Source organism: Pyrus communis, chromosome 5 (assembly GCF_041283825.1).
Source record: "Pyrus communis isolate YQ-2024b chromosome 5, ASM4128382v1, whole genome shotgun sequence".
NCBI classification, from domain to species: Eukaryota; Viridiplantae; Streptophyta; class Magnoliopsida; order Rosales; family Rosaceae; genus Pyrus; species Pyrus communis.
In genome coordinates, this window is record NC_142569.1 from 3,869,847 (window position 1) to 3,896,793 (window position 26,947).

Consider the following 26,947-nt stretch of genomic DNA (forward strand, 5'->3'; position numbering starts at 1 on the left):
CATTTTCACCGAGTGGATATATATTCGGCGACGCGTGGACCCGGGCGGTGGGCTACGAAGTACAAAGACGCCGTGTCCCCGGCCCTTTTCAAACGGTGTGTGGGATGCCAACGCACGTGCAGGATTTCGCCACGTCACTAAATTACTTGGCACGCGGTAGTAAACGCGCGTGGGGGAAGCTTTGAAGCATAAAGGGCCAGTTGGCATTACTGGGAAGTCTACTGGCCAACCTTATCCTCTTCTTTTTTTACTGTTTTTCGAAATTTTAATTTCCCAAAATATACACAAACAATATTTTTTATTCAATTTGTTCCTCCAAAAAGAGGGAAGCAAAAATATTTCTTTTATATTTGTATGGGGAGAGGGAGAGGGGGAGAGAGATTTTTGCAAGTGTGACTCTTGGCCGTTCACTTTCAGAGAAGACCAAACCAAACCCTAGATTTCTTTCCTGCTGATTTCACCCCCAATTAATATTTTATTTGAATTTTCAGATCCATATTGTTCCTGGGAAAGATTCAAAATTTGCTCTTTCAAACCTCTGAAGGTATCATTTTTTTTCATTTTGTTTTTCTTTCAGTTTTTGGAAATATTTCAATTCACTCTCTAGGGTGTACTTTGTTTTTGGATATTAACTGAAACATGAGATTTTATGCTGTATTTTTGCAGTTTTTGGTATTTGGAAGTGTTATTAATTAATGGTTATTTGCAGTGATTGAATCTAATTTGGTGTTGGAATCAATGCTTAGTTTGCTATATGTTGATGCCTGTTTATTTCATGTTATTACAGATCCTGCATAATTTTTGTTACTTGAAGAGGCAAGGAATCTTGGGTCAGGTTTATATTTGTGAGATCTTGTCTGTGATTTTTGAGTTGGATTGGGGAAACCCAGATAAATTCTGTTCAAGATGATGTCCAAATCGTATACCAATCTTTTAGATCTAGCCTCCGGGAACTTTCCGGTAATGGGTCGCGAAAGACGGCGGCTTCCGCGTGTAATGACCGTTGCCGGTGTTATATCTGAGCTTGATGATGATCAGGCTGGTAGTGTGTCTTCGGATGTTCCGTCCTCGATCGTTCAGGACCGGATAATTATTGTTGCCAATCAGCTCCCTGTGAAAGCCAAGCGGAGACCGGATAATAAAGGATGGAGCTTTAGTTGGGATGAGGACTCATTGTTATTGCAGTTGAAGGACGGTTTACCTGAAGATATGGAGGTTTTGTATGTAGGTTCTTTGAGTGTCGAAGTGGATTCGAATGAACAGGACGATGTATCAGCGCTCCTGTTGGATAAATTCAAGAGTGTTCCAGCTTTTTTGCCGCCCGACATTTTGTCCAAGTTCTATCATGGGTTTTGTAAGCAGCATTTGTGGCCTTTGTTTCATTACATGCTTCCATTCTCAGCAACCCATGGTGGGAGGTTCGATCGGTCTTTGTGGGAAGCATATGTGGCTGCAAATAAGATTTTTTCACAAAGGGTGATTGAGGTAATAAATCCGGAGGATGACTATGTGTGGATTCATGATTACCATCTAATGGTGCTGCCTACCTTCTTGAGGAGGAGATTCAATAGATTGAGAATGGGGTTTTTTCTTCACAGCCCATTCCCTTCGTCAGAAATATATAGGACTCTACCGGTAAGGGAAGAGATCCTAAAGGCACTTCTAAATTCGGACCTTATTGGGTTCCACACATTTGATTACGCTCGACATTTCTTGTCTTGTTGTAGTCGGATGTTGGGTTTGGAGTATCAGTCAAAGCGGGGTTATATTGGGCTGGATTATTTTGGAAGGACAGTTGGGATAAAGATCATGCCTGTAGGGATTCATATGGGGCAGATTGGGTCAGTGTTGAAGCTTGCCGATAAGGAGTGGAGGGTAGGAGAACTTAAACAACAGTTTGAGGGGAAGACTGTGCTGCTGGGTGTTGATGATATGGACGTCTTTAAAGGTGTCAACTTGAAGCTCTTGGCAATGGAACAGATGCTGAAGCAGCATCCAAAGTGGCAGGGGAAAGCAGTTCTGGTACAGATAGCAAACCCTGCAAGGGGAAGAGGGAAAGATCTCGAGGAAACGCAGGCTGAAATACAGGCAAGCATCAAAAGAATTAAAGAAAAATTTGGTCGGACTGGTTATGAACCCATTGTGTTTATTGATAGGCCAGTCTCTCTTAGTGAAAGAGTTGCATATTACACCATTGCCGAGTGTGTAGTTGTCACAGCTGTGAGAGATGGGATGAATCTTATTCCATATGAATACATTGTGTGCAGGCAAGGGAACTCTGTATCAGATTCTAATTTAGAACACAGTGGGCCGAAGAAGAGCATGCTAGTAGTATCAGAGTTTATTGGATGTTCCCCTTCACTAAGTGGTGCAATTCGGGTTAACCCATGGAATATTGAATCAACGGCAGAGGCGATGAATGAGGCAATTTCAATGGAGGAACCCGAGAAGCAGTTGCGCCATGAGAAGCATTATAGGTATGTTAGTACACATGACGTGGCATACTGGTCACGAAGTGTTTTCCAAGATATGGAGAGAACTTGCAAAGACCATTTCAGAAGGCGTTGCTGGGGTATTGGTTTGGGCTTCGGCTTCAGGGTTATAGCACTTGATCCTAACTTCAGAAAGCTGACTATTGATCACATCGTTTCTGCTTATTTGAGATCTAAAAATAGGGCGATTCTACTGGATTATGATGGCACTGTGATGCCTCAAACATCTATAAATAAGAGCCCGAGTCAAGAAGTGATCTCCCTCATTAATACGCTTTGTGGTGATGTTAAAAACACTGTTTTTGTGGTCAGTGGAAGAGGAAGGGATAGTTTGAGCAAGTGGTTTTCTCCTTGCAAGAAACTCGGAATTGCTGCTGAACATGGTTATTTTATGAGGTATATCCAATATCTATTTGTCCTTTACAGTTATCCTTGTTTTTTGTTTGGTTTTAACATAAATTGATTTTTGTTAGGTGGTCTGCTGACAAGGATTGGGAAGTTTGCGGGCAGAGCAATGACTTTGGTTGGATACAGATAGCTGAACCAGTTATGAAACTCTACACAGAAGCCACCGATGGTTCTAGCATTGAAACCAAGGAGAGTGCCTTGGTTTGGCACCATCGAGATGCAGATTCTGGTTTTGGATCCAGTCAGGCTAAAGAGTTGCTCGACCATTTAGAAAGTGTGCTAGCAAATGAACCCGTTGCTGTGAAGAGTGGTCAGTACATTGTAGAAGTGAAGCCACAGGTGAATGTCCTAACTATCTCTCAATTTTTAACTCTCTACGTTAATGCAAATTCTTGTCCAATGTCACATAAAAATATATAAGGACATCACCATTGTCACTATGATCGACTACCTGTTCCTATTTATCACAGAAAAAGCTCCAACTTACCCCATTTTCATTGTTAGAACTCATGGAAGATACACAACATATATTTTTCTCATCTAGCAATCTGTAGAAATTTCCATTCAGCCATCCTTATTTGATTTTTTGATTTGCGTCCTGTCTTCACTTCCTTCGTCTCTTAGGGTCTTTTGCAAGTCATAAATTAGAATATTATGCTTAGAACTGGTACCTTGTCTGAATAAGCACCTTTGCATTTGGCAAGTGTAACACACTGAAAATGCTCAGAAACTCTGAGAATATGCATAATAACCCTATGCTTGCGTGCATCTTAATCAAGTGACTTTGAGGAATTTTAGAAAATGAGGGTTTGTTTAGTATCCTCACGAGAAACATTTGTCAAGATTAAACTGTGAAGGATGGCAATGCTTTGACGTTGGCTCATAAAACAATCTCACAGAGAAACCACAGTAGTAAAGTTGGACTTTAGTAAAGTTTAAGACGAATAGTTTGTTTGCTGATGATAAAAGAGATCTACATTACGTTGTTAAGGATTGTTGCAAACCAATTGATTTTTAAAGTTAAGTGATGATTGAACCCAATTTTGTTGTGCCTTATAGGGTGTCAGTAAAGGCGTGGTTGCAGAAAAGATCTTCACATCAATGCACGAGACGGGGAAGCAGGCTGACTTTGTACTGTGTGTTGGCGACGATAGATCTGATGAGGATATGTTTGAGATCATTGGTAGTGCTATGACAAACGGCATCCTCTCCTCTAATACCAGTGTTTTTGCTTGTACTGTTGGACAGAAACCCAGTAAAGCCAAGTACTATTTGGATGACCCTAGTGATGTTATTACAATGCTCGACGCTCTTGCAGATGCTTCAGATTCTCCGCCTTCCTCAGATGGTGAACCAGGCTCCCCTTGAAATCTTCCTCGTTGACTTTGTTAGATACCAGCGTCCTTTCTTGCAGCCAATGATGATGAATCACACGATGGGCTTTGATGGAAGAAAGTAATCATTTTTCGGCTTTTCTGGATCTGAATTGTTGGAGGAAAGATTTCATGTTCGTGACCTTCTGACTGATGATTTTCAGCCAGTTCCGGAACATCGGTAGCTTGGATTTCTTCTGTGATATAAACAATCAATCAATGCAGAGTGTGGATTATAGTGGGTTTCCTTGGTCAAAAAACACAACTAAACATCAGCTCAAACTGAGGATCTGATGGAACCGACGATGTTTATTCGTTGAGAACGACTTGGACTGAGAAAGGAAACGGGAAATGGATTGTTGAAGATTGCATCATGTACGCCAAGGTTAAGTAGTCTGGTGAAGGCGTGCGGGCGACGTGCATTCTAGGGACATTAGATTATGGTAATATGGTGGGGGAAAATGGTATTCAAATCCCCATTTGAAACAGTATACTGGTCTTTCTTCTTCATTGTTCTGAGTGAATTTTCTTTGCCATTTGTTTCTTGGATCAAGTCCTTGTCTAATTAAACCTGTAAATTATATAGCAACATTTGCAAGAAATGATCACGTTTCCGAAGGTGCCATCTTTCAGATTACTGTTAACTGAGGAGTTGTCACTTGCACGGGGTTGAAATGCATTGTCCTGTCAATATACGCCATTCATGGCGTGTTGAGTGGACCACATTCACTCGTTAAATCTCCGGTGATTCGTGAATCTCCTGTGAATGTGATTCATCAACGCACGTCTAATCGATAAATAAATGTGTTGGAGAAAGGGAACCCTGGACAGCTTACAACCAAACAAACAGGCTCTCGCTTGAGACCCACATCGCAGGTTTCCAAGCAGCTTCACGGTTTTTACGACTCCAGAGCCCCAGCACCAACATTTTTCTCTCCAAGGATGACCCCAGTATATGTAAATTTATTTTCTCACACGCAATTAATGTCAATGATGCATATGATCATTTGGTGGAGCGGCATTCGGTTTTCACTTTTCTGGAAGTCTTGGGCATCTTTTGGGCGATCGTTGTTGATGAAGAAAATAGTGTTGATCTTCTGCATGCTTATATAATCTTTTGTCTCTTGATTCTTCTTTGATCTATTTAATTCAAAGATTAAAACTAAATAAAGATGTTATATGAAAATGAAAAAGTACGTGCAAAAATCACTTGTACTGAAACGTCGGATGTCGAAGGGTACACTACAAATTCAGTATGGGAAACAGTAATTGATCTTGTCGATATACACTTTGAAAATAGAACCCAAACTTCGCGTATGTGGTTTTGGAGTTGCTAGCAATTGCGAGATGGAGGAGACGAAGACACACAAACAAAACAAATGCTGCAACTCAACTGAGTCGGCCATTGCCGTGTTACAAGGGGAAAGGCCCGTAAACCAAATGCTCATAGTCGAAGAGTTGTCACTTCTATAACCCTAATAATATGGTACGATGGGAGACCAAAACAAAAATATGACTAACTTTAGGCTCTAGAGAGGCCTACATACAATAATACTACATTAACCAGTTGCTTATAATTGTGTAAAATTAAAGGTCCTTTCAAAAGTCCTATACGCCAATGTATATATTAGACCGACTTTTGTTGGTATTAATCGTCCACACACATGTGAATAATTGACGGTTTACGGAATGCGTCAACGGCTTACAAGTCTTTTACAATAAGATTGTGAGCCGTTGATAATTTGATTTAGCCAACGCATCAATGACTCTCCCTCCCTCCCTCTCTCTCTCTCTCTCATCCATTGATATGATTCCAATCCCGAACATATCTTCTGCCATTTACTGCTGCTCCTTTTTCCGCACTTGCACTAATTGTATACACCTTTATATAAGAAACACACACACACACACACACACACATATATATATATATATATATATATATATATATATATATATCCGATATTCCTGGATTGTGTACCTCCTTTTATCTCTTTCGTAACTCTCTTTTTTTATCTCTTTCGTCACATGATTAGAGAAAATAAAAAAGAAGTAAACAACATGAGATCTGCGACTATTTCTCTACTATACACTTAAAGAAACATAACACAATTAGTTCATGTAACCACAACAATATATCAGTATTCTAAATCAATCACGCATTGCATTTTTTAACTTTCTTACATAATAATGTCTAATTAGCTCAAAATACTAACCCAGTTTCACTTTCTCGTGTAACAGTGCGTAATTGATTCAGGATATTGAAAATAAATTATGCATGCCGCACCTTTCAAAGTGAAAATCGAGTCCATGTTAATGATACATGGCAAGGAGAACAATTGTACTAATAGTATATACCTTCATACTACCACCTACACCTACACCTACCACTTTGGCCCCACACCGCATCCAACGGCTCTGATGCATTATTTACATTTCGTATCACTATCCGATCTTAAATTCGCGCCGGAGAAGTCACCGGAGACAAGTATACCAGGCTCTGCACCACCGTCTTGCCAATCTTAAACCCGGGAACAACCGTGAAACTCACCGACGGCTCCGTCTCGACATCTTTGGCAGTCACAGACTCCATGAACACCTCCGAAAATCTCGATCCTTTCTTCACCTGAAAGATTGAAACTTGCTGCCCAAACGAGAACGCCAAGCAATGCAGAAGCCAAACCCGCATCGCCGCCTCTGCAAACGCCGCGAAAAAAGCAGAGTCTGGCACTCCGCCGGAGCTGACGACTTTCCTCATGTTCAAATTCCCAAAAAGCGAACACTCCATCTTTGCGTGAACGAGCTGGAGGTACTTCGCTTTCGTGAACTTGCAAAACGAAGAACTCGGGTTCTGGGTGAGGAAGTTTTTCATGTTTTCGGATACGAGTTTCTTGAATTTCTGGAAAAACAAAAGGTGGATTTTGTTGATTGGGGATAAAGAATCACTGGGTAGGCCGAAGTTTGGATTGTTGAAGCCTTCAAGCAATGTTTTGGAAACGAAGGATTCGAATGCGAAGCATCGATGGCTCTGTTTTGCGAAAACAGAGCCGGGTTCGATGAATCCAACGGCTGTGGAGAGATCCCAGTTGGCGGATTCCATTTCCTGGATCATCAGTCTCACAAAGCTTTTGATGGATCTCAGAGTCTGCTGTTGGTATTGAACGAAATGCGTGGGATTCAGCTCTGAAAGCCGAAGGTTGTCGAAAACGGAGAGAGACGGAGATCCGCTGGCGTTTAGCTTTATCTCCAAGCACTTGTTGGACAAGACCAAATCTTGCAGCTTTTTCTGTAGGGACGAAATGTCGGAATCCTTCTTTCCGGATTCGAACTCCAATTTCTTGATCGAAATCTCGTACGTTTTCATCAGGGCCTGCTGTTCCTGAATCTCCGCGAGCATCATAGTGACTTGCGGCGAGAGATCGAGCTCCTTTTTCAAAAAGCTGCGTTTCAATTCCGATATCGATTTCAGCTCGTTCACCACGGACTGGTCGGCCGTCTGAATCGCTTCGTTGTTGTACGGATCCTGCGCCATTTGGAGCTCTGCGTAAGCTGCCTTTATGGAAGTGATTCCGGCGAAGAGCTTGGCCAGAAGTGCTTCCAACATTGCTCTATTCCGGACCTTGAATTCTTGCTCCTTGTCCGAATCCTTCCGCTTTTCGAAACCATCCTTGACTTTTCCGTTCGACACGAGGATGCAAATGCCATTGTTGGAAGCGATTCGGCTCGTCGCCGTTCGGAGGTTGATGACTTTGCTGAAAGTTCTTGATAATCTGCTCTGTTTTGGTCTCATGGTGGTGTCCATCTGCAAATAGTGAAAAATCAGAGGATCGGTGAGTAAAGAGAGTTCAAATTGTTGGTTGGAGGCATAAAACTTGGGGTTTGTTTTGTGGGGATGAGGGAATGAAAGGTGTTCGAAAGAGAAGGGCGGAGAGTGGAGGAGAGAGAGGAGGTGAGGGAAAAGTGGGGGAGATTTAAAGAGCGGGAAAAAAGGAAAAAGTTGACAGTGTAAATAGGGTGTATATGACTAATGTTAGAGAGACTAAATTTGTAGATAAAATTTTAAAAGATTGGTTTATTACTTACACGTTGATAAACATGTTTATTCTTATCGATGACATATCATTTAGTTTGCAAATTTAATCTTCCTAGCATTACCCGATGTATATTTACTGATAAGTGAGTACACAACAAGAAATGTATGTCGCATCACAACTATGAAGATGTATTGCTAAAATGAAAGAAAAAAAAACCTATGAAGATATAAAACTCATGTTACATGTACAATCTGGCTATGAAACGAGCGTTTGCTACTTTGTTAAAGAAAAAATTATTGATGTATATGTCGTTGACAACATGTTGATATTATTATAACTAATAGAATATATCAACTATAATGCAGAAGGTGAAAAATAGAGCATTAAAATCACTCTCATTTTGATGATATCAATATAATATTGATGCACATCCATACCTTAGGTCATGCATAGAGTATAGTGATATCCACACTACCGTTCGCTCCTTCAAGATTCTTTCTTTTGTTTTTGTTCTTTAATTTTTCTTTAATATGATGTCAAGTAGAAGATAAAAAATGAGAGTATAAAAATTATTTCTCGTTATTTGTAATATGTATAGGATTTTAATTGAATATTTTGGGTGGGAAATTGTAATGGTGGTATACAGAGGGATGATGTGAATGAGTGATAGATTGCTAGCATCTACTCATCGACCCTACCTGGTTGCATATCCATAATTCATGGGAGGAGGAGGAGAGCCAAAAGAAGTTGTAATATTCGGACTAAGATCATCTCCAGATCTCAAACTCAGAAGCTAATGGATTCAGTAATTTGAAACATTCAATTTAAATTTTGCGGTTTCCGCTAATTTCATTTCATTGGTCCAACTCACACATATAACCACGCGCCCTTATCTCTCTCTCTCTCTCGTGATATATATTACTAGGTCCGTAGCCTTCGGGTTAGAGGAAGAGATGATCTCAATCCGTAATATTCATCAGTATCAATGATAAATTAGGACTAAATATACATATATAGATAGATAGTTGCCAAAAATCAAATGACATGTATGTACGTACATTGATAACGATAGCTCTCTCATAATATCAAGGGATCGGCATCAAAAATGCAGTTTACTAATTTTGGTGAGGAACCAAGATTAGCCAACTGTCAGCACTCTAATTATAATGTACAATTAGTCTCGGTCAATAATGTACTTTCTTTTGATAAAGTAGGGATTTAAGTTTTTTAATATGTGGTTCATGCATGGTTGATGAGTAGCAGAATAGGGTTTGGGGTTGGGACAAGCTTAGTATAAATACACGTTGTAATCCTTATGTAATACAGTTTTTTAATCATAGGAAATTAGGCAGTGGACTTCACTGTTGGTTGGTGAATGTACACTCTACAGTTGGGGTTTGGATGGCAATTAGCTGGAGCTAATCACATTCTTAATCTATAGTTAAGAATGCCTACAGTTAAACAACAATGCAAATTCAGAAGTTATTGAGACCAAAGAACGGACGCGCGTATTACAAATGTGTCAATAACATATCGATACTATTTGCTGTTGGTAAACCCTAGTTGCGTAATTTTGCCTACAACAAGATACTTCCACTTCTTTAGTCCTTCTGCTAAACCCTCGTTGTTAAACTCTCTTTATCTTAGCGTCTCTCTCTTCTCTCTATTGTGATTTTCCACATTTAAAGTTCATATACAGGTTAAATATATATATATATATATATATATATATATATATATATATATATATTTTTTTTTTTTTTTTAAGGGAGACAACTGGTGGTAGACCACAGTTATCCACCCCTTCCGGGAGCCGGAAAGACTCAGAGAGGCATTTCAGCCTCCCCCTGGCCACAAGTCTAACTTCCACACTTCATATACAGGTTATTCCTTTGGTGTATAACCTATTGAAAATAGGAAAAGGAAATAAAATAAATCAGAATCCAATTCACCCTAGAAACCAATTCAACTAGGAATCCAACTTTTACAAAAACAGATAGTAAGACAACAAGAAAATGCCATTTTTATTCTTGAACCGGGTTGAAAGTCCCGACAAGAATTTTTACCCAGACTATTTCATATTTTTCTATCATCTTATACGGTTTTCTTCACTTCTTAAGCAATAACATACTTAGTCCAAAAAGAAAACCAAAATTGTTCCACGGTTATTATATATATATATATTTTTTGGACCTATACACAACTACGTTCATGAGCCATGTGCTTCTATAAATTAACAATTTGCTTGTTGAAATTGTTTTGAAATTTACCCTAGTTTTTGTTTTTCCTTTTTTAGGCAGGCATGGTACTACTATATGGTAGTGAATATTAAAACCTGGAATCTCTGTATTGCAGCTGCAGGGTAATGTTGGACGGACCGTATGGGAGATACATACATGTCAACAGGGACACAGCCGAAAGAAGATTGTGACGATATCACAGTCCAGATGCAGACTGATTCCCCATTGTGGACACCACACTAATTACTTCACCCTGCTTCAATCAATCGATATTCTTGCAGTACAAGAATTGCAACAAATATAAAACGTGGTTAAGAATATATTTACCTTAACTCCACTTAGTACTATGGTCTGGTTGTATTCCTCTTCACTTGTAAGTGAAAGGTCTTAGATTCGATTTTCGCTAAAGTTGAATTTGAACCTTATTATGCTAGCCTATTGTGAGGCTAAGCCCACCCTCCTCTTCTTTAGTGTAGATAATATCATTTGTTCAATATATATATATATATATATATATATATATATATATATATATATATATATATATTTACCTTAACTCAAAGTCTTGTATTCGATTTTATTTTAGTATCGCCGAAAAAAGGAATGCTAGAAACTTCTTTGAATCTTTTCGTTCTATCTTATCGATTATTCTTCTTATCTGTAATATTACATGATGATTTAAATTGTTTACTTTTTAGGGCATTTTGTAAAGTTCAACCCCATTGAAAGTTGGATAACGTTAATAAAATAGCTAAATAATTTCTGCTTTGGTTGATTTTTGCGAAGCTGGTCTTTAAGGAGAGCTAGAAATAGAACGTCTCGACCGAGGTGCAATTTTATAAGAGATCCGAAAAAATATAACGAAAAATTTGAATTGAGAAAATCAATAACATTCTCTCTTAAAAAATGTGTTAAATCTTCGTCTTTCTGTATTGTCAAAACAAAAAAGAAAACTCATAAAGATTGCAGACACACTGCATGTGACAATGAATGGACCAACATGTAGCAATTCAATATGTGATCAATCAACTAGTCCATTTTGCAGTTACGGGTTTCATTCTTGCTTTAAAACTTGAACATGTCCCACAAGAGCTCACATGTTCACTTGGATTATTGATCCAAACAACACATTCAAGTAACTAAGGTAGTGGATGATAGATATGTTTCAAAATTCAAATTAGTGCCCTTCTTGGACATTATTACCAGACAATCGGAGTGGGACAAAAGTTATTGTCTACAAACCAAAGGTTCATTATATAAAATAAGGCACATCCCTACACAAAAGTAGCTTACTCATAACAAAAACTATGAAACATGACCCATAACCCAACACATCCATTTGACTTAAGGATGAGATGGTGTGGAGAACTTTCATATGTTATGTACTTTTCCGGTTTTTTTTAATTGTTGTAGACCCGAGTTTTGTTTTAAAATGAAATGAGAATGGTGGGATATGAATGGCCAGAATAGCTCAGCCAAACCCTAAAACATAATTAAGCAAAAGTATTTGGACTTTTTAACTGCATAGACGTTAAGCAGACGTCTTGTGAATTAGAATGTGCACGTCCCATTATCATGGCAAAATATTTAATTGTTAATAGGATTACTTATATAATGAGTCTTCATTATGACTATACCCTTGTACTACACCAAAGTTGTAATGTGGTCAATTATGGGACCACAACCTCAGCTCCTCCGAGTTTGATTAGAATTTGTCATTTGATCAAAAACCACCACGTATGACTTAGTGGTTTAGACGAATTTCAGACTCGTATTCTACACAGTTCGTTCTGAGTTCGATTTTTAACATTGAGAAGTCACACGATGATGGCCAAAGAAAGGTTGAAATACTTATGTGAGTCTTCTCGACCTTCAAAAGAATGAACTACCATGACTAAACCACTAGCTGGTCTCCTTTTAAGAAGAAAAAAAAACTCCAAGTTTCCAACACAAAGTGGCAAGCAAAACTATTTTCCATGCATTATAGTATATAGTTTCTTAAATTTTGCATGGCAGACCAAATTGCATGTTTCTCGAAATACAACATTATTTTTCATATAACTAAACTCGCTGTTGGTCATAAATCCATAACATGCACATAAACTTTTCTTTCTTTTTTGGCATGGGACGTTAGTGTATGATTACGAAGGGATTGAACATAATAGTTTATATATTACGTGTCATGGCTTCTAATTCTTTTTTTAATGTGATCATCATGAATGACGAATCAAGAGTAAAAATGAATGAGTGAGAGAGAGAGATCATGAATTGACATTGTAAATCAATTGAATTATTAATTTGCATTCAAGTAGTTTTTTGTAACCAAAATGATGAAGACAATTTATTTTTAGGAAACAAGGCCCGCGAGCATATAAGAAGCAAGCCATAAGTATGTTGCATATATAAAGATTAAGATAAAATTACATAATTTAATAAGGTCCACAGAGTTTGGTGATTCGGGTTTGCTAATGGCAAATAAAGTTGTGAACGTGATCACCATCCCTTGGTTGCCAAATAAATCGATTTGCATTTGGATGAATTACCAATCTTCCAAAACACATATCCTAACAAGTTTAACTTTCCCAAATCTGCATCTTTTGCTCTGTTTTGGCTTGTTGCTTGAGTTTGTGCTTTGTACTTTCAACTGGTTCAGTTCTGTGTGAATAATGTAGAAAAATTTAAAGCATCATAAACTGTAATAATAGCCAAGTGCAAGTGGGAGTTACTGTAGGGCATTCAACATTCACATTGCATAACGGTTGCTGTAAATTTCCAATGCCATATCAAAAGGGTTGGGAACTTCATACTCGTAGTGCAGTTGCTGTAATTGAGATTGGAGGGGACTTGTAGTGCAGTTGAATTTGGACCTTTCTACTTCGTGCATTGGTTCAGTGACTCAGTGCAGCAGACCGAATCAGCTTTTCCAGGCTATATAAATCGGTAATGAGAAATGCTAAGGAGACTCTTTCAAAGTGGAGTTCTCTGTCATCTTACAGTTTAACATTAATTTCTATACCAACGGATGAAACATAAGGTGACAGAGAGTTCGTAAAAAATCTTTTTAAGAAAGGCTCATTAGCATTTCCCAAAACAGAAATGTCTAATCTATCACTTAGGCTAATAGTAGGAGAATGTCTTAGGTACGTATAACTCAAAAGTACGCGGAGAAGGTTTAGATTTAAAGAAAAATTCAAAGTACAATTGCTATATTCTCTCATGCCTAGCTAGTTTATGACAATGATAGGGTTAGCGGTGATGATTTCCAACTCTCTTTAATTTTTGGGCGCATTTCTTACTTGTTAACTTGATGGAAACTTCTTACATAACGGGTTTTTCTACAACACATCACTTTATGTGTGTTTACAATAATCTCCCAAGCCATTTTGCACACCAAATTTTCATTTTCTGCAAACTTCTTTTTATCTTCTTTTATACAGTAAAGGCTCTCTAAAGTTACACAGTCGGACAAACCAATTTTATAAATTTAGAGATGTTATTACTGTAGTTAAAAATATTATTTATTGACTTATTTATCCTTAATTAGTGTTGTATTCCTTACATAGGATTCTTTGGGCTCCAAGTATGTTATTTCTTTGCATATTTTTGTAGTCATTGACAATTATAACTATGTGGAAGCATGCTTATGATGAGATCAAGAAAAATTAATTGTAACTTATTACAAGATGGAGTTTATTCCAAGGGTAATGCTAGGGAGATTAAATTTGAAGATAAAATTTACAAACTAAATGATGTGTCACCAATAGTTATGAGCACGTTTTTTCCAATACATAACTGGTCCTAAATTGGAGATTATCCCATTATAAAGTATTATTCTAGAGAAATTTACTGTATATTTAATCTCTCAAGAAGTAGTGTATAGAATTAGAAGGTGAAATAGTATGTGTGTAAATCATTTCTTAAATTAATCCAATCCATCTTTCATGCCATCTTTATGCTTTTCATGACAACTTATTAAAACCTTGAACTCCACACTCATACAACGTATATTTATCCTAAAAAGCATGATTGCCCAGGTTGGTTTTCAGCTTAACAAAGAAAACACCCCTATTAAGCTTCGCATAACTTTGACAGCGACACGAGTGTCCAGCAAGCGTCTTTGCTTTGCTACCAAAAATTGTACCCCAAGGAATCCAATCATACGATTCATACCTAAGCTAGTGCAAAATGGGGCTCAATTTTTGCACCTAAATCTACAAAAAATAAGGCCAAAAGTTGCAAACGAATAGAATCCATCCATCCAAAGTTTGAAGATTGTCCAATTACCAGGAAGCACCATGATTGCTCATTTCATCACAATACTTAAACAAACCAGACAGATTCACTAATCACCAAATAATTACAAACTAAATTATACGTGTACTCTTGCGTAGCTTAAAGGAGAAGATGGAATACGGTGAAAAATTAAAAACGAAAAGTAGGGTGATAATAGGCATGTCCCATGCGAGTGGCTTGTAGTTCAATTGCTTCAAAATAATCTAACCCTACATCCGATGTCCCATTCCACCCAAGTTTGAGAATCCCTTTTCCCATAAATTAAGAGTAATTTTGAATATCATCATGTCAAAGACAAACTATTGCATGCATTCTGAAAATTTGTGAGGCTATTCCACGAAAGATGTAACAAGTCACAGGTGTAATCAGACTACAAATGGCCTCAATTGTATCCCCCCAGTGTGTTATCCAAGGTTGGACGTACTTAAAACTCTCAGCTATCTTAACTTTTGTTAGGGCTTAAAGGCCGAAAGGGTCAAGTTGGCCTTCCTTCTCTTTCTCATATGTCTCAAAGTACTGATAGATGATTGTAACAGCAAGCAAAATCCCAGTTCCTGAGCCAATTGCTCCCATGAAATCTGCCAGAACAGTCAAAGCACCAATGCACATGCCTCCGAATGCAGCTGCAGTAGGTATGTAGCGGTTTAGTTCCTTCTGTAAGTTTGAATCTCTATGTCCAGGCATCACTATTTGTTGTTCCTGCAGAATTAAGCAACATAAATGTCAATCATTAATGCCCTTGGAATTATATTTTCTATATTTCATCATTAAAGGTCTTGTTTTTTGTGTAAAAAAAATGACACGTGCCATTTGAAGAAGTGAAATGGTCCAAATGCAAAGATTGCTAGCACTCCCTTAACTAGAAACATATTAGTTCATGACGTTAAGTTGTTTGAGAATCAGAATTTAATCCTAGAAATCTCATGTCTTCACATTAATAGTCATGCTATGAGCTCTCCAAAATGTCTTTGCAGATTATAAGTAAATCAAAAAAAAATAAATAGGCTGAGGAAGGCCAAAATACCTTGAGCTGCTTAGCTACATCTCGGGCCAAAGAACCAGAAACTTCAATCCAAGTTTATGAGAAGAGTACACAGGCTGAAAGCATGAACACTAGATAGAACAGAGCATGGAATGGATTGGCTGCCATGTCCGCCAAGCTGCGATTAAAACCACATTGACAAAGAAAAAGAGACACTGCTATGAGTACATGCTTTCACACATGAAACATGATAAGAAATGGCTGGAGATTTCAAAGGTTACGCAAAAATATGTGCTGGATCACCTTCCGGGAGCCGTGACATAGTAGGCAAGACCACCAACTGGAATAGATTGACCGGAATATTCAGACTCCTGCCACTTTCCGAGAATATTCACAAAGAAATTCCCAGTGAACTTCCTATAAAGCAACTCTACGATACAACAAGTAGGCTTTTTAGCCAAAATAGTCTCTGAGATTTGCATAACACATCATTTTAGTCCCTAAGATTGAAAATCAATATAAATGGTTCTTGAGATTTTCCACCATCCATTATTTTGGTCATTCCGTTAAAAACCCCATTAAGTGTCCCGGAGCTCTTAGCCGAAAGTTTGGGCAATTTTTAAAACTTCGTAACTTAATCGTTTCTTAACCAAATTCGACTCATAATATATCAAAATGAAGATAGGAAAGTGTAGAACAAGATTATACCATTTGGAAGCCCAGTGGTTGCCGAAGATGGCCGGAAAATATTCTGTGACTGATCCATGGGAAACTGGAAATCTCGCTGAAAACTGGGTAAACTTTAAACTTTCATAACTTCTTCAATACTCAACAAAATCAAGTGATTCAAAAATGAAAAGCATACTTCTCAACGTGACAAAGAGAATGGTACCTTTCTCGACGCTAATTCACCATGGTTTAGCCGGAAAACGACTTTAAAGTAGCTAACTCGAGACCAAGACAGCCACTTTCAAGCCGTTTTCTGGACAAAACACGGCGATTTTGCCATCAAGAAAGGTACCATTCTCTTCCTCTCGTCGAGAAGTATGATTTTCGTTTTTGAATCACTCGATTTTGTTGAATATTGAAGAAGTTATTAACGGTTAAAGTTTACCTAGTTTCCGGACCTTTCAAGCTATTTTCCGGCCATCTCTGGCAACCATTGGGCTTCCAAATGTTATAATCTTGTTGTACACTTTCCTATCTTCATTTTGATATATTATGGGTTAAATTTAGTTAAGAAACGATTGAGTTACGAAGCTTTGAAAATTGCCTAAACTTTCGGCCAAAAGCTCCGAGACACTTAACGGAGTTTTTAACGGAATGACCAAAATAATGGATAGTGGACAATCTCAGGGACCATTTCTATTGATTTTCAATCTCAGAGACCAAAGTGATGTGTTATGCAAATCTTATGGACTATTTTGGCTAAAAAGCTAAACAAGTTTCATGTCAATTGATTAACAAATGCAACAAAGAGCCTTTAGTTTTTATTGCCTAGTAACTTACTTGAGAGATGAAATAAAGATTGGAGACGAGCAGAATGTAGAATGATGGGCATGTTAGAGGTGTAGAAAAGCTTAATAGGATATGATCCCTGCTGTCCACGGGCATTCTTTGATCTCACCGGTAAACCAACACGAAAACCTTGGAAGTAGACGACAATGAGAAAGATTAAGACTGCCGCAAGCAGATTAGTAACATTTGGCAGGTTTTGCCTGTAGAAAGCTTCGCGAAGAGCGCGAACTTTGTCTGTCCTGGTGACCAAGAGATGGAACAGTGATGGCACCTTCGAATTCAGCTCCACGTCTGCTATTGATAGTTGTAGGGCTAAAAGCCTCCCAGATGATGCTTTCACTGCATAATCAAACCATAAGTCAATTACGGCAAGACCATAGATTATATATAGGGAGTTTTAACTAAAAACTTCCGGTACTGTTCACTTTTAACGAAAAACCACATTTTTTCTGTTCCCTGATACTATTCACTACACCACATATATAATACTAAAAGTAAAAGAAATACAGGTTTCTAGCGTGCCAAATGTTGGTAGCTATATTAAATTTGAAGTGTTCGCTGAATGGTTTATTCTCCAATGGTTCATTCATACAAGGATACAAGCTTTATACAATCAAATGCAGCCTATTCTAGGTAACAAATCTCTAATTACAAGTTGATTGCAATCTGGTCCTATGATAGATTTAACCAGATCATTGACTATTTACATTCCCTACAATCATGTTTAACCAAATATACTTTCCTTTAACACTCCCCCTCAAGTTGGAGCGTGGATGTCAAGAACGCCTAACTTGCGGAGAAGCAAATGGAAAGCAGGTGTTCGCGGTGGCTTAGTAAACATGTCAGCCACTTGTTCCCCAATGTGCACATAGGCTGTCTTGATTTCTTCTCTTTGAATCCTCTCACGAATGGTGTGACAATCAAGCTTAATGTGTTTGGTGCGCTCGTGGAACACAGGATTCACTGCAATGTGTAACGCAACTTGATTATCACAAAACAGCTTCGCCGAACTAGGATAGGTTATTTGCAAATCCTTCAATAAGTATCTCAACCACGTGAGTTCACAAGTTGCTGCAGCCATGGAACGGTATTCTGCTTCGGCAGATGATCGTGTTACCGTGACCTGTTTCTTGCTCTTCCAAGATATGAGTGAGTCGCCCAGGAAAATGCAATAACCTGTAACTGAACGGCGAGTAGTCGGACAACGTGCCCAATCCGCATCACAATAGCCAATCAAATTCAGCTTGCTTTGAGAAGAAAATAGCAAACCTTGTCCAGGAGCATTTTTAAGGTATCGAAGAAGTCTATGTGCTGCGTCTAGATGATGTCGTCTAGGTTCCTGCATGAATTGACTCAAGGTGTTGACGACATATGTGATCTCCGGTCTTGTGATTGTCAAGTATATTAATTTCCCAATCATTCGTCGGTATTGCGTAGGATCTTTGAGAGGATCACCACCAGTGGGTAGTAGCACTAAATCATGTTCCATTGGGACCTTTGAAGGCTTCGCACCAAGTAAACCCGCCTCTTCCAATATGTCAAGTGTGTACTTGCGTTGACTGATGGTAATGCCAGCTTTGGACCGTGCAACTTCAACTCCGAGAAAGTACTTTAGGGGTCCAAGGTCTTTAATTCGGAAGCAGCGGCTAAGGAATTGCTTGAGATCATTGATTGCTCTATCATTATTTCCTGTAATAACCATGTCATCAACATATAATAAAACAATGGTAATGGAGCTGCCAGAGACCTTGGTAAACAAGGAATAATCCGCCCGAGATTGTGTGAATCCAATGTCATGGATGGCAGAGGAAAATTTCTGAAACCAACTGCGAGACGTTTGCTTAAGTCCGTACAAAGACTTTTGGAGTTGACATACAACACGCTCCCCCTGTTGACGGTAACCAGGTGGAGGCACCATATACACCTCTTCGTGGAGTTCATTGTGAAGGAAAACGTTTTGCACATCCATCTGATGTAAGGGCCAATGACGGACGGCAGCAACAGTCAATAAGCATCGCACATTGATCAGCTTAGCAATAGGGGCAAAAGTTTCTTTGTAATCGATTCCTTCTCGTTGAGTAAAACCCTTGGAAACGAGTCGGGCTTTGTACCGCTCAATTGTACCATCCGAATTGTATTTAATTTTGAAAACCTACTTGCATCCAATGGCACGATGACCAGCAGGCAAAGAAACCATGCTCCATGTCTGATTGGCTTCGAGAGCTCAGAGTTCAGTGTTCATGGCAGCGACCCAATTAGGGTCATGGCGGGCTTGGTCATAGGATGTGGGTTCCATATGAGAAGAAACATTATGGATGAAAGTCTGATGAGTAGGAGATAAAGAGGCATAAGAGACATACCGGTGGAGGGGATGACGGGTGCTGGACACGGAGGAAGAGGCGACGCCAGGCGCAAGCAAAACAGCATGATGGGTCACATAATCGTGGAGATATGCAAGGGGTCGTGTCAAGCGGGAGGAGTGTCGAATGGTAGGGTGTGGAGACGGTGCAGGTGGGGGGACAGGTAAGGTGAGAGAATGGGTGGCAGGAGTGGGTGAGGTTGGGACGGTCTCAAGTAGGGATGGGGAAGGTGTTGGAGGTTGGGAAACTGGGGATGGTAAAGTGGGATGTTGGGTAGTGGTATGGGTCAAGGCATCTGGATGTGGACTAGGATGAAGTGGGCCGGGAGTAAGTGGACTGGGTAAAGTGGGTAATGAGTCCGGAGAGATAAGGGGAAGAACGAGAGAGTCAGCCTCATGTTCAGGTGGTGATTAGGAAAAGGGAAAAATTGTTTCATGAAAGTGGACATCGCGGGAAGTGGAGATTTGATGCGTGTCGAGGTCATAAACACGATAACCTTTCTGACCAATGGGATAATAAAGGAAAAGACAACGGCGAGCACGAGGGTCAAACTTGTGTTTTGGGTGAAGGTTGGTGACATAACAAAAACATCCGAACACGCGAAGGTGAGAGTAATTGGGCAAGTGACCATGTAAAAGTTCATAGGGAGATTTATGGAGTGATAAGGGTGTGGGAATGCGGTTGATGAGATAGCATGCGGTTTGAACACTATCTCCCCAAAATTTTAGTGGTAAATTGGCTTGGAACCGAAGTGCACGCCCAATGTTCAAAAGATGGCGATGTTTACGTTCAACGACCCCGTTTTGTTGAGGGGCGTGGATGCATGAATGCTGAAAAATAGTGCCATGGGTGTCTAAGAAAGTGCGCATGGAGAGGAACTCTCCACCATTGTTAGCGCGGAGAATTTTGATGTTTTTGTGGAATTGAGTCTTGACCCAAAAGAAGAATGATTTCAATAGTGTTTGTGTATCGGATTTAAAACGCATAAGGTGCACCCATGTAAAACGAGAAAAATCATCCACGATGGTGAGAAAATAATGTGTCCCGGAATATGTGGGAACTTTGTGGGGCCCCCAAATGTCACAATGAATTAAGTCGAAGGGTGCAGTGGATTGAATTGAACTAGAATTAAAAGACAATCGAGTTTGTTTTGCCAAAGGACAAACTTCACAAACATGTTTGGAATCGAACATAATCTCCGAGATTGTTTTTGACAAAAAATGTAAAGGGTGTGTAGAGGGGTGGCCCAAGCGTTGATGCCAGAGACTGGTGGTGCGGCTAACATGGTTGGTAAGATAGGGATTTTGACTTAGCGTAAGGTAATAGAGCCCATTAAATTGCTTGCTCAGGCCAATCGTCCTCTTCGTATCCATGTCATGTATAATACAAAAATCCGGAAAGAATATTATGATACAGTGGAGAGCCCGTGTGAGTTTACCCACAGACAATAAATTGACACGAAGTTTTGGAACATGAAGAACTCCATCAAGTAATAACTCATGTGATAGTTTGACGGAGCCAATACTCTTAATGTATGCCGTTCCCTCATTGGGTAATCCCACAAAATCATTTTTAGCATCAATCTGATTATGTGTTAATGGTGAATGTGATATGTGATCAGATGCCCTGCTGTTTATAATCCAGTAAAGAGTGGGGTGCAAGTCATGTTTCGTCATATTACATGTGGGTGTGACAATACCTGTTGCATTCGCAAGTGGAGGAATTTTACCGTTCCCAGATCGAAGCAAGGCAAGAAATTGATGGTACTCTTCGGTTGTGAATGTTGGCCCGTTAGAAGATGGGGCCTTGGTCGCGTCGGTATGGGTAACGTGTGATTGGGGGGCTTCGACATTGTGGGCTGTTGGATTTGGACGTTTGTTTCTGGGCAGCACATGTTTCCCATGCCATTTATGACCTTCAGGAAACCCAATAAGAAAGTAGCAACGCTCTACGGAATATGAGCCATCACAGTAGCTGCATTTGGACGATTTGCGGGAACTGGAATTCCCAGGTGCAGACCATCCCTTTGTCGTGGTGGACCGATGTGTTTGCATCGCGTGGGCACCAGGTTCACGATGATTTGCCACATCCATTTGGCGTTCGTGTTGCAGAACCAACCCGTGGACACGTCGAGTATCAGGGAGCGGATTCATCATTAAGATGGATCCTCGTATGGTTGAGTAAGTCTCGTTCAAGCCTATTAAAAATTGCATGAGTTTCTCTTTTTCTTCCCTTGCTACACGAGTCTTGGATCCCTCACAATCGCAAGCAACTGGTTCATAATACGAAGCCAATTCATCCCAGAGAGCCTTTAACTGGGTGTAATAATCTGAAACAGATAGTTGTCCTTGTCGGTGTTCGACGATTTCTTGTCGAATTTGGTAGATCCTGGAATCGTTTCCTTACGAGAATCGATCCTCAAGATCATTCCATGCTGCAGATGCAGTTTTGCAGTAGAGTATGCTGCGTGCGATGTTGCTTTGCACAGACTGCCAAATCCATGACAAGACCATGTCGTTGCATCTCTGCCAAATTGAAAATTTGGAGTCCGTAATTGTTGGGCACTTGATGGATCCATCAATGAACCCAAGTTTGTTCTTGGCATTGAGGGCGATGCGCATAGATCGACTCCACTGTCCGTAGTTGTGTCTTTCGAGGAGTTGTGAAACCAAGACAAGACTTGGTGAATCTGAGTGGTGTAGGATGAGAGGGTCAGATGCATGTGGCACCATCTCTGCTGATTTTTCATCGCCCATGTTGGTTGTGTGTGTTGGAAAAAAAAAAATTTGGGTTATGTTTGTAGCGGAAGTGGAATGGATGCCTAGAGTCACCAGGATCGGTGCTCTGATGCCATATTAAATTTGAAGTGTTCGCTGAATGGTTTATTCTCCAATGGTTCATTCATACAAGGATACAAGCTTTATACAATCAAATGCAGCCTATTCTAGGTAACAAATCTCTAATTACAAGTTGATCACAATCTGGTCCTATGATAGATCTAATCAGATCATTGACTATTTACATTCCCTACAATCATGTTTAACCAAATATACTTTCCTTTAACAAGCTATAAAAAGGGAGATCCGGGATCCCAAACCATATCCCTTGGAAGAAGTTCATCTAGGCAAATCACAATAATTGCAGCAAAGCAGAGCTGAACTATGATAAGAACGGCATTCCCGACACCAAGTTGACCGACACTACCATACATACCCGAAAGCACATAGGCAACAGCAATCACGATGGCCATCAACTTTTGTGCTCCGTTTCTGCAAATTGCTTGCACACAATTGTGACTTAGCCGCCGCGTTATCGTACATGTCGTGGCGGACGTAAAGTCAGCATCCGGGCACAAATTTCAACGACAAGGTGACAACTACTGAGTCAATCGTGTATTGCCGCGTGTGACTCTTGTTTGAGCAGCGTGATGTGTTCGTTTGTTGCACTTCCTTTCAATTTCTTTGCGAGTAATGTTATTCATACCATATTTTTTTACCATATTTTCATACCACCTAGGTGACATTTGATATGGATAGCCACATCATTTGAATTAATCATATTTTTAAATTTAGTTCATTTAATAAACTAATAATTAAGAATAATTAATTAATTAAATGATGATTGTGGTATACGAAAAATCTTTCTCTTTACTTTTTGCAAATTTTTCAATTGATGTGACTATCCATATCAGATACCACCTGAGGTGGTATAGAAATGTGGTATAAAAACATGGTATGAATATCATTACTCTTTCTTTGCTTTCTGGCATTCCATTTTTCATTTTTCTAACTTTTCTTTCTAATTGGGCCTTTTATTTTCTAATAGGCCCGAGAACTCTTTGGTCGGGCCCAATCCCCACCTCTTGTATTTTGGGTCCACCCTTGTTGAATGACGGTTCTTAGGATGGATAACTGGACCATGTAGCTGTCCCACCGCGATGATGGTGATCGGTGCTCTTTGATACTTTTATTTTTTGAACAAACGATATTATCTACACTAAAGGAGAGGGGGTTGACTTAGCCTCACAATGGGCTAAAAATAATATAGTTCAAATTTGCCCCTAATAAGAGTCAAACCTAAGACCTCTTAAAAATTGATAGTCGAGTGCAACCGCGTCCAGGCCTGTAGGGTTTTTTTGTTATGAAAGGGAGTTTTAAGAGCTTAATGTTTTGGAGATATAAAAAGTCCCATTGTCTTGGTCCCAAGAAAATAAAGGTACCAATGAACATGAAAGGTGCCTGTGATGCACAACATGAGGACTTACATGGCACAGCGTCACGTGCCATGTAAGTTGTTCTCTCACAATAGTACAAAAACATTATCTAGACATGAAATACACATCCATCAAAAAGAAAGGAAAAGGCGAAACAGAGTTATAACATACCTGCATGTGCCTATAAGATGGGTAACTACACCCTAAATTGACTTACTACTCCCCCGTTTGTGGCAATGGGGTTGCCATCCTAATTCGAAACTACGTAATCCCTATGCGCTTCTTCCAGCAGAGTATCCCGCATGTAGATTTATCAGCTATAGTGTATAAAAGTCAGATGTAAGAACAAAACATGCTTCCTTGGCTTATGCTGGCAGCTGAAGCTTTGCATTGTTTTTCCAGCTGCAAAACAAACAGCTTGTCATGTTAACTATCTAAGAGAGTGAACAAGGATCATTGGCAAGAAGGTGCCATATTAGCTACCTGAGAAAATAGTAGTAGAAAAAATCTGCATATAAAGCTGTCTGAACCAGACCGGCAACACATGCTGCAAAATTGTAAAAGAAAACAAGTCAGCCAAACCATTCAAATAGCATAAGGCCCCGCACCCCACAAAGTAAACAAGACTATATAGGAAAGAAAATATTTGTCCTCGATGGTTCTCACATAACTTACCTATCCATCGACTGAAGTGTGGTTCTGTGAAGTAGCGGTAGATCCAGTTGAGAATGTACAATGCACGATAGGCCCTGCAATATGAAACTTAACTTATATCCCCATATTTTTTTCTGAAAAGATGTCACAATCCAAGATGAACTTCGCACACAAATGCGTAAAAGTATACCAACTATCGATCTAATCTGGTCTAAACTGCTATATCTGTTTGTTTGTTTACTTGATTTCAAAATTTTCAATATATTCAACATTCATTCAAGGAAGCAAGAAACAAAATCATTTCTATAGTAACCACACACTAACTTGGGGACCAATCTTAAAACCACGTATGTGGAAAGAAATGTTATGGTGTGAAACAAAATATATATTTGCATCGATGTCTCAGAATCTAACTTCTATTAACTATTCCAACTTGCCCGAGTCCCGACCATAAAAGGTAGATTCTGTGACATCGACAAACAAATTCATCTTGCAAGCAAACAAACAAGCTACCGCTACTAACCAGTTAGAACTTCACCAGTGCAATTGCCTCTTCTCTTCTATCTTTCCAAAGAAGGGCCAACTTCATAACTTTCGTAAAAGAAGGAAAAGTCAGGGTAAGGCCCTCTTTGCCAGAGTCCAGAAAGACAATTTGGTTCACCGGCAAATAAATCACGTGCTTCATTCCTAAATGTTGTCCCTATAGTTTTTCCGGCAACAAGGATTGCTTTCTCAAAATGGCTTATGCCTCTCTTAAGTGATAAAAGTAGCACTTCAGTCTTCACACCACAGAGAGTTAATGCATACAAACACCGGCAGAGATTTCACTAATGTGTTCATCTTGGTTCAAGATTACATCTATATGACAGCAACTTCACGAAACCTATTGGGCATTGGTTACAAATCTTATATTTTGTGTTAATAAGAAGTTGATTTCAAGAACATCAAAATTTCACATTATGAACCGTAATGTCAAGACAAAATGAGCTCAAAATATGCAACACATATAAACACATTAAATATAATCAGAGAAACTAGGTAAATGAGTAACAAAATCAATTAAACTTCGCATTATTGACAGCAATCAAAACAAACCACAAGATATTTCAGAGTGTACAGCAAGTTACGGACGGATCAGAGGAAAGAAATATATTTACCCAAGAAGGAACACATATTGCCCTGTCAAATTGTCCACATTTCCACTTCGTTGTAGCAAAATTAACTGCGGAATAATAGAAACCGCCTCCAAGTATATAGAAAATGCCCAGAGCACCTGAAAGTAGTTTCAATCCACCATTACAATCATACCCTGGTTCAGGCACACCAATTTCAAAAAAGACTAGATGCATCAAACAAGTCGAGAATGTCGAAAAACTTGTCTCACCTCTTGAAACGTGAACTTCTCGTTGACAAGCAGGGCGAGCATAAAGCAGCCAGCAATAAGAAAATAATGCCGGAACGTATCGAGCTCTTTATTGTAAGAACGCTTCACCATTTTGTGCATACGCATACACCAAACAATGGCCAGCGAGCTTCCGATAAACACCAGCTTCATCACAGTGTTATACACAGAAACAAAGTTCGTAAACAGGTCCAAATACCGAGCCAGAAACACCAGGGCATAGAGCTCCTGAGTCTTAAGCGAAATTCCTAATCACAATTAAGTCACTAATCAATCTCCCAAAACCCCAATTTACCAAACTAATAATCGCTAATGCATACAAATTCAACGAAAATTAACTTAAAAAATCATAATGTTGTTCTCTTGAGCACTAAACAAATCAAAACAAAATCTGGGTTTGCATCACTTTGAGAAATATTTAGGTGGGAAACAATGAAATTCAATTCTCCATGAAAATTTTCCTTAGTTTTCTCGGGAAACAAACAGGAAATAGGAAAAATGGGAATTGGAAATCGAGGAGGGAAGAGGTGTGTGTATATATACCTGAGCACGATTTGGTGGCGTAAATTTTGAGGAGGAGGACCAGAATACTGGCCAAGTGAGTCATGTCGCCGGCCAATCTGAAGACATTCATGGTTGCAACGCAAGATTTTGTGCCCTAGATTTCAGCAGGAGAGAGGGGGGGGAGAGAGAGAGAGAGAGAGAGAGAGAGAGAGAGGAGGAGGAAGGTTGAAAGTGGTGCGAATGTTCGAATAGTGTAAAAGAAGAGAAGGCGAGTTGACGTGGCAGGAGGAACGGCGGCTTTTGTCTACAGCCCTCCACGATGTTCCCAGGACTAAATGAAGAGGGAGTTTGTATCACATGCAGCTCGGACCCTGGGTGGCACCATCCCTCGTCCATCCACGTAATCGCGCCCGTTGAATACAGTACGTGACGTATTTCTTCCATATATGATAATGTCACTCGTAAACATTACTT

General features: G+C 39.4%; 3 protein-coding genes and 1 pseudogene across 3 annotated transcripts; 1 reads left to right on the forward strand and 3 right to left on the reverse strand.

The window, feature by feature from the left end:
- Positions 1-252: 252 nt before the first annotated feature.
- LOC137725260 (putative alpha,alpha-trehalose-phosphate synthase [UDP-forming] 7) lies at positions 253-4,891 on the forward strand. Its single transcript, XM_088693824.1, has 4 exons — positions 253-544; positions 788-2,888; positions 2,966-3,239; positions 3,960-4,891. Exons 2-4 carry the CDS (start codon positions 907-909, stop codon positions 4,266-4,268), a joined length of 2,565 nt encoding a protein of 854 aa, XP_088549950.1. The 5' UTR covers positions 253-544; positions 788-906; the 3' UTR covers positions 4,269-4,891.
- Positions 4,892-6,534: 1,643 nt separating this feature from the next.
- Positions 6,535-8,247, reverse strand: LOC137720892 (protein GRAVITROPIC IN THE LIGHT 1-like). The gene has a single exon (XM_068460017.2). The coding sequence runs from the start codon at positions 8,073-8,075 to the stop codon at positions 6,729-6,731; it is 1,347 nt and encodes a 448-aa protein (XP_068316118.2). The 5' UTR covers positions 8,076-8,247; the 3' UTR covers positions 6,535-6,728.
- An 11,317-nt stretch (positions 8,248-19,564) lies between these two features.
- On the reverse strand, positions 19,565-22,321 carry LOC148696583 (uncharacterized; annotated as a pseudogene).
- A 1,530-nt stretch (positions 22,322-23,851) lies between these two features.
- LOC137726515 (ER lumen protein-retaining receptor A) lies at positions 23,852-26,774 on the reverse strand. The gene is made up of 6 exons (XM_068465449.2): positions 26,513-26,774; positions 25,952-26,217; positions 25,725-25,840; positions 24,589-24,662; positions 24,397-24,460; positions 23,852-24,315 (listed from the first exon to the last, which is right to left on the reverse strand). Exons 1-6 carry the CDS (start codon positions 26,601-26,603, stop codon positions 24,279-24,281), a joined length of 648 nt encoding a protein of 215 aa, XP_068321550.2. The 5' UTR covers positions 26,604-26,774; the 3' UTR covers positions 23,852-24,278.
- Between the last annotated feature and the right edge of the window lie 173 nt (positions 26,775-26,947).

Coding starts and splice junctions, on each gene's coding strand:
- LOC137725260 (XM_088693824.1), top strand. CDS start 907: ATGATGTCCAAATCGTATACCAATCTTTTAGATCTAGCCTCCGGGAAC. Junction 2,889..2,965: donor GAACATGGTTATTTTATGAG/GTATATCCAATA, acceptor GATTTTTGTTAG/GTGGTCTGCTGACAAGGATT. Junction 3,240..3,959: donor TTGTAGAAGTGAAGCCACAG/GTGAATGTCCTA, acceptor TGTGCCTTATAG/GGTGTCAGTAAAGGCGTGGT.
- LOC137720892 (XM_068460017.2), bottom strand. CDS start 8,075: ATGGACACCACCATGAGACCAAAACAGAGCAGATTATCAAGAACTTTC.
- LOC137726515 (XM_068465449.2), bottom strand. CDS start 26,603: ATGAATGTCTTCAGATTGGCCGGCGACATGACTCACTTGGCCAGTATT. Junction 26,218..26,512: donor CGCCACCAAATCGTGCTCAG/GTATATATACAC, acceptor AATTGTGATTAG/GAATTTCGCTTAAGACTCAG. Junction 24,316..24,396: donor TTCTACTACTATTTTCTCAG/GTAGCTAATATG, acceptor TTTGTTTTGCAG/CTGGAAAAACAATGCAAAGC.